General features: G+C 32.8%; 1 protein-coding gene across 4 annotated transcripts; it reads right to left on the bottom strand.

Annotated features, from left to right (window-relative positions):
- Positions 1 to 1,159: 1,159 nt before the first annotated feature.
- LOC136209281 (UPF0548 protein At2g17695-like) lies at positions 1,160 to 4,625 on the bottom strand. 4 transcript variants are annotated; one of them, XR_010677446.1, is made up of 5 exons: positions 4,581 to 4,623; positions 4,320 to 4,400; positions 4,045 to 4,221; positions 2,214 to 2,385; positions 1,529 to 2,108 (listed from the first exon to the last, which is right to left on the bottom strand). XR_010677446.1 is itself a non-coding variant. In XM_066000705.1 (4 exons), the coding sequence occupies exons 2-4, from the start codon at positions 4,376 to 4,378 to the stop codon at positions 1,210 to 1,212; spliced, it is 267 nt and encodes an 88-aa protein (XP_065856777.1). In that variant the 5' UTR covers positions 4,379 to 4,400; positions 4,581 to 4,623; the 3' UTR covers positions 1,160 to 1,209. The 4 variants fall into 4 exon arrangements, 2 of the variants coding, with proteins under 2 accessions (XP_065856777.1, XP_065856778.1); XM_066000705.1 differs by lacking the exons at positions 1,529 to 2,108; positions 2,214 to 2,385 and adding an exon at positions 1,160 to 1,240; XM_066000706.1 differs by lacking the exons at positions 1,529 to 2,108; positions 2,214 to 2,385 and adding an exon at positions 1,164 to 1,237.
- Between the last annotated feature and the right edge of the window lie 809 nt (positions 4,626 to 5,434).

The raw sequence follows: 5,434 nt of genomic DNA, 5'->3' as shown, positions 1-5,434 counted from the left end.
CGAAACATTTTATTTTGTTCTTAATGGCTATTCATAGCTAAACCCCTTTATTTCAGTTAAGGGATAATTCAAAGGCAGGAATCTTCAAGTATTGTGAGATCGTTTCTCTTCTAGTATTTTCTCTTTATTCATATCATTTGTTTATTCACTGTGTTTAGGGATTTTATCTCAATTGTTAGTTTGCTTTTGAATGATGCGGCCGATTGTTCATTTGATTAAACTGGCATATAGCTGTCTGATTAAACTAGATAATCAACGAGTCATTATTTAGTTAAATCTGAGTTAGTAGCAATTGATGCTATAAAGTTGAAATCTAGATTGTATTTGGGGATAATCAGATTGACAAACTGAGAACTCTCCATGTGACATTAATACACCTATTTTCGACTTTATCACATCAAGTGAATGAGTAATTAAGTTTCTGAATCGATATCGCTGAGAATCGGTTGGCTTAGATTAGGTTCTTCTAATTCCTAACGCTGTTAACGGGTTGAATCTTAGCCGCTGAGGTAAGGTTATTCGTTAATTAGGAGTTAACTACAGTCTTACTTGGTTAATTCATTATTTAGGAAGAATATACCAAACTAATCTGATATGTAATTTAGAAGAAACATCATTTCTGTCAATGATCAAGACTAACTAAATTCCTTGTCTGAGAATCCCTTAGCTGAAATTCTAATTAATCATTTTATTCAATTTCAACTCAACTCTACTACTTTTGTCAATTTAGCAATCAACTATTCCAATCCCCCCTTTTTACTTTTTATTTATTTGCTTTGTTATATTTACAAATTAGATCAGTATTAGTCCTTTGGGTACGACCTTTGCTTACCCTTGTGCAAGCCTGAGGGCTGTGAAGTTATAATTTATTTTTGGTGGATTCGACAACCGTCAATAAACTTTAAACAAACTGATTTATTGCTATTTGTCTCGTTATTGATTGTTTGTTCGTTAATTTATTAATTATTATAGTTTAGAATTTTATTATTAAATTATTTATTTATTTGGTAGGCTGAAAATTACGTGTTGTGTCGAATTTGGAATAAACATCCTAAAAGTGAAAAACCATCAACAAGAATTGGAGGAAAAAGGAAGATAGCAGCTGCTGTAAGTGAAGATGAAAATAACTCAAATCAGATTATTTCGAGTTGTCAATTTCAGCAGCAGAATAACATCAATTTTGAACAAACAACTATGGAGCAGCCTGAATCACATCAATCCAAGAAAAATAAGATCACTGCTGCAAATGAAAATGAAAATAACTCATATCAGATGATTCCAAGTTATCAATTTCAACAGCAAAATCACATCAATGTTGAAGATGAATTTGCAAACGATAAAAAAACAACTATGGAGCAGCCTGAATCATTAAAAGCTGCAGATGCAGATGATATGAACATTATTCCAGGTATTTACAATAATCTGAATCTGATTTTAATCTCAGAAAGTAACTTCAGTTTTGAATTTGAAGGTGATTCAAACATTGCAGGTACCGAAATTAATTCATACCTGATTTCAAGTCCTCGAATTAATTTTACGAATCTACTAGAATTTGGAGATGATTCAAACATTATTTCAGGTATGGAAAATACTCCAAAGCCCAATTCCAAGCTCTGAAACCAACCTCATTTTTGAATTTGGATGTGATTTTTTAATATTGCAGGTACCCAAAACAATCCATACATGATTCCAAGTCCTGAAATTAATATCAATCTACTGGAATTTGGAGGTGATTCAAACGTTGCAGGTATCCAAAATAATCCATACATGATTTCAAGCTCTGAAATTAGTTTCATAAATCTACTAGAATTTGGAGATGATAATACATCGAGTTTTGAAAATGTAGACAATTGTCATCAAGGATCCTTGTTCCTTCCTTCGGCTGAAGAAGATGAGGCTGTGAAACAAGTAACTTGTGAGATTGAAAATACAAGTTTGGAAATAGGAGATAAGGATCTAACTAGATTGGTGCCTTCGGAAGACGTGGATCTTGAAAAGTTGCTGCCTACAGATGAAGAAATTGAAGATAGCACAGAGTTTGAATTGGATTTGGCTCAATTTCTAGAGCCTGAGTATGACCAGCTCCCATTCTTGCGGTGTTTTTGAGTCTAGGAAACACACCAACACAGACATTTTATAATTAACTGTATATACTCAAAGTGATTGTATACAATTTTTTTTAAACTGGAATTCCACTACAAATTATCACAAACCTTGTTGCTTGTTGTTCGTTCCTGCTCCGCTAATTTTGTGAACTAATCTTTGATCCAACTCGTACAAAATATAGAGTAATTTTGTAATTATAAATGAGAAGGTGAAATGTTCAGGGTCATTATGCAGTAACACAAAGGTAATTAATGCATAGGCCTGAAACAGCTACTTCACCTGAACTTCAAAGGAAAAGGAATGAAATTTCATCTACTAATTCTTCATTTTCTGCTGCAAATTCTAATTCATCAAATAGTAGTAATGTTGGCTCTTCATTTAGGGGAGTGCAATTTAGGAGATTTTCCGTCAAAACATATTCCGTCAATATTATTGACAGATTTGCTGAAGGAATGAACATTCCATATATTATGGCCGGAACATTCCCGCCATTTTTCTGACCTATTTTGACGGAAACATATTCTGTCTGACCTATAACGGAATTGTTGATGGAATACTATTCCGTCAGCTCTTTCTGACATTTACGATGGAATTCTGTCGGAAAAAAAAATCTTATGTTACCTATCTATAAATGTTGCAAAAGTTATTATGGTTTAGGCCTAATTACTGCAATAGTATCTCATTGAGAAACTATGTCAAATATCATAAAGGAGCCAATTAGTGCACTTGATGGCAATTTCCAATCATTTCGAAAGGACTGAATTTTGTAATTGACTCTCGTCTTTGGCATGGACCTGATTCATCATAACCAAAAAACAACCATGAAATTTGAGACTTTGGTGGTTTCGACGTCCTATCTCCAAGAAATTACCTTGACTAGAGGTAGATTAGGGCCCCCTGTTTCCATAAAATTTGAGACTTTGGTGGTTTCGACCTCCTGATTATGCTACATTATCAGGAAATAGTTTCATGATCATTATAGGAAATTGCTTTTGATTCCTATCTTGGCTCACTCTATATAATTTGGAGAATAACTGGTTATTCTTAATAGGATTTAGCAGCTTATCTTCCTCAAATTTACTTATTCTCTTCCCACTATCCAAAAACAGAAAATGGCTTCAGAATTGACTATCAACTACATATGTCACAGAACTATGAAAGCAAATTCAGTCTCCTCTCCTCCTTGAACAACAAAAACAGGGCGAAATTATCCACAAAAATCAAAGTAGGATTTGTATTTTCTAAATTAGACATAATTAATTCATACACTCTTACTTCTAGTCGATCCTACAACTCAGACACCAAACATTAAAACACAAACTCGCACATATCAATCAAATGAAGCACAAGTTGCAAGCTCAATTATGATGTTCATAAACATACTTGATACAAGGCTCGTGAACAAACTTTAATTTTGTAGGTTTCAAAATCAAAACTACTAAGTTTTGTATTAATAATATTATTTATATCTAATAATTAGATACAATGAGATATATCTGAATTTAGTAATAATTAGGATCTAATTTGTTCATGAGCTTGCTCGTGAACTTCATTATTAACAATATTAATGAAAAGCTCATGAACTTGATTATAAACATAATTAATGAATTGTTCGTTTGCAAAGTTTATTAACAAAATCAACAAGCTATTTGCTAGCAAATTTCATAAATAAAATTAATGAGAAATTAGCGAACAAAGTTCTTGAATAAACAAACGAGCTGCTCAAGATCATATAATTCCCTTAATGAATTGAACTCGGGCATGATTTTGAGCTCGAAACGAGCTCGAAACTCGGCTCGAGCTCAATTTTGTACTGAGCCGATCATGAGTATATCAAAGCTCGGTTCGATTACAGCTCTAACAGTTTTGTATAATGTTGGTAAAATTGATTTTCCCCAATAACCTTAGAAACAAAATTGAAGCTTAATCCTTGCTTACCTCCAAGTTTGAAGAGCTGATTTGCCCTTTTCAAAAGCCTGAAGACCAGAACCGACTAAAACACGAGCATGGTTCTGTGAGAAACCATCTTTGGAGAGCTGATGATCTTCTTTGAGAGAAGTTGCAGATTTAGCATTAGCACCTTTATGCTTTGGGTCATAATTGAAATCAGATGACCTAAGATAATACATATATCAATTGTAAGTGACCAAAATTAATTTCAATTTCCAAAATAAATAAATAAATAGAGAATGATTGTTTTCATTTCCATCTACTTTATTAAACAATTCTTCTGTTCTTCAGGCGAAGGACGAGCCCAGTACAAGAAAACCATTATGAGGAATTTTATCAGTCACCTTCAAAGCATCGATTTCAATTATTAGAAAGTAAATTCTATACACAATTCTGAAAATCAATTGAGATAACGAATGATTAAAGCGACTGAGATTAAAATCGAATTTGAAATCAGAATGAGAAAAAAACAATTATGAGGAATGTAAATTGCAAAAAGAAAGGATTTACGAGGAAGTTTGTACCTTTATTTGAACTCTTTGCTTAAGCTCTGGCGTTTTGAAAAAGTGAAGGAAGAAGAAGTGGAAATGAAATGCGTGCTCGGTGGTGTAATTAAGCGCTGGATTAGATGTGTCGTTCCTGTAAAACGACAGCAAAACAGAGTTTCTGTTGTCGTTTTTTGTTTCTGATAGTGAGAGTAAATTACATCAATAGTACCTAAATTTTATCCTAATTTACACTTTGGTACCTAGATTACATTTTGTCCCGAAAATATACCTGAACTAACGATGACCGGACAATTTAGTACATTTTACCGGTCAATAACCGGTCAATGCGGGTTTGATGAGTAAATTACACTAATGGTACCTAAACTTTACCCTAATTCACACTTTGGTACCTAAATTTCATTTTGTCCCAAAAATACACTTCAAGTAAAGATGAATCGATAATTTAGTATATTTGACCAGTCAACGTGAGTTTGACCATTTTAAATTAGAAATTTAGACCCATCATACATTCAATTAACATATGCAATACTACCCTTTAGCTCTACATATATATTAAAGGGTAGTATTATAATTTTATGTTAATTGAGTGTATTGTAGGTCCTAATTTTTAATTCAAAATGGTCAAACTCTCGTTGATTGGTCACTAACCGATCAGATGTACTAAATTATCCGGTCACCTTCACTTGAGTTATATTTTTAGGACAAAAAAATCCAGGTACCAAAGTGTGAATTAGGAAAGGTTCAGGTACTATTGATGTAATTTACTCAGACAAACTTGCATTGACCGGTAAAATTTACTAAATTGTTCGGTAATCGTTACTTCAGGTATTTTTTTGGGACAAAATGTAATCTAGGTACCAAAATATAAA

Source organism: Euphorbia lathyris, chromosome 10 (genome assembly GCF_963576675.1).
Source record: "Euphorbia lathyris chromosome 10, ddEupLath1.1, whole genome shotgun sequence".
Classification (NCBI taxonomy): domain Eukaryota; kingdom Viridiplantae; phylum Streptophyta; class Magnoliopsida; order Malpighiales; family Euphorbiaceae; genus Euphorbia; species Euphorbia lathyris.
Note: the sequence above shows the minus strand (reverse complement) of the source record. Positions and strands in the feature narration are given on the sequence as shown.

What these genes read in the sequence shown, in the direction of transcription:
- LOC136209281 (XM_066000705.1), bottom strand. Translation starts at nt 4,378, where the DNA reads ATGGTTTTCTTGTACTGGGCTCGTCCTTCGCCTGAAGAACAGAAGAAT. An exon ending in CAGAAGAATTGTTTAATAAA is followed by an intron (nt 4,222 to 4,319) that starts GTAGATGGAAAT and finishes GTATTATCTTAG; the next exon opens with GTCATCTGATTTCAATTATG. An exon ending in TCAGCTCTTCAAACTTGGAG is followed by an intron (nt 1,241 to 4,044) that starts GTAAGCAAGGAT and finishes TTTCATTTGCAG; the next exon opens with CAGTGATCTTATTTTTCTTG.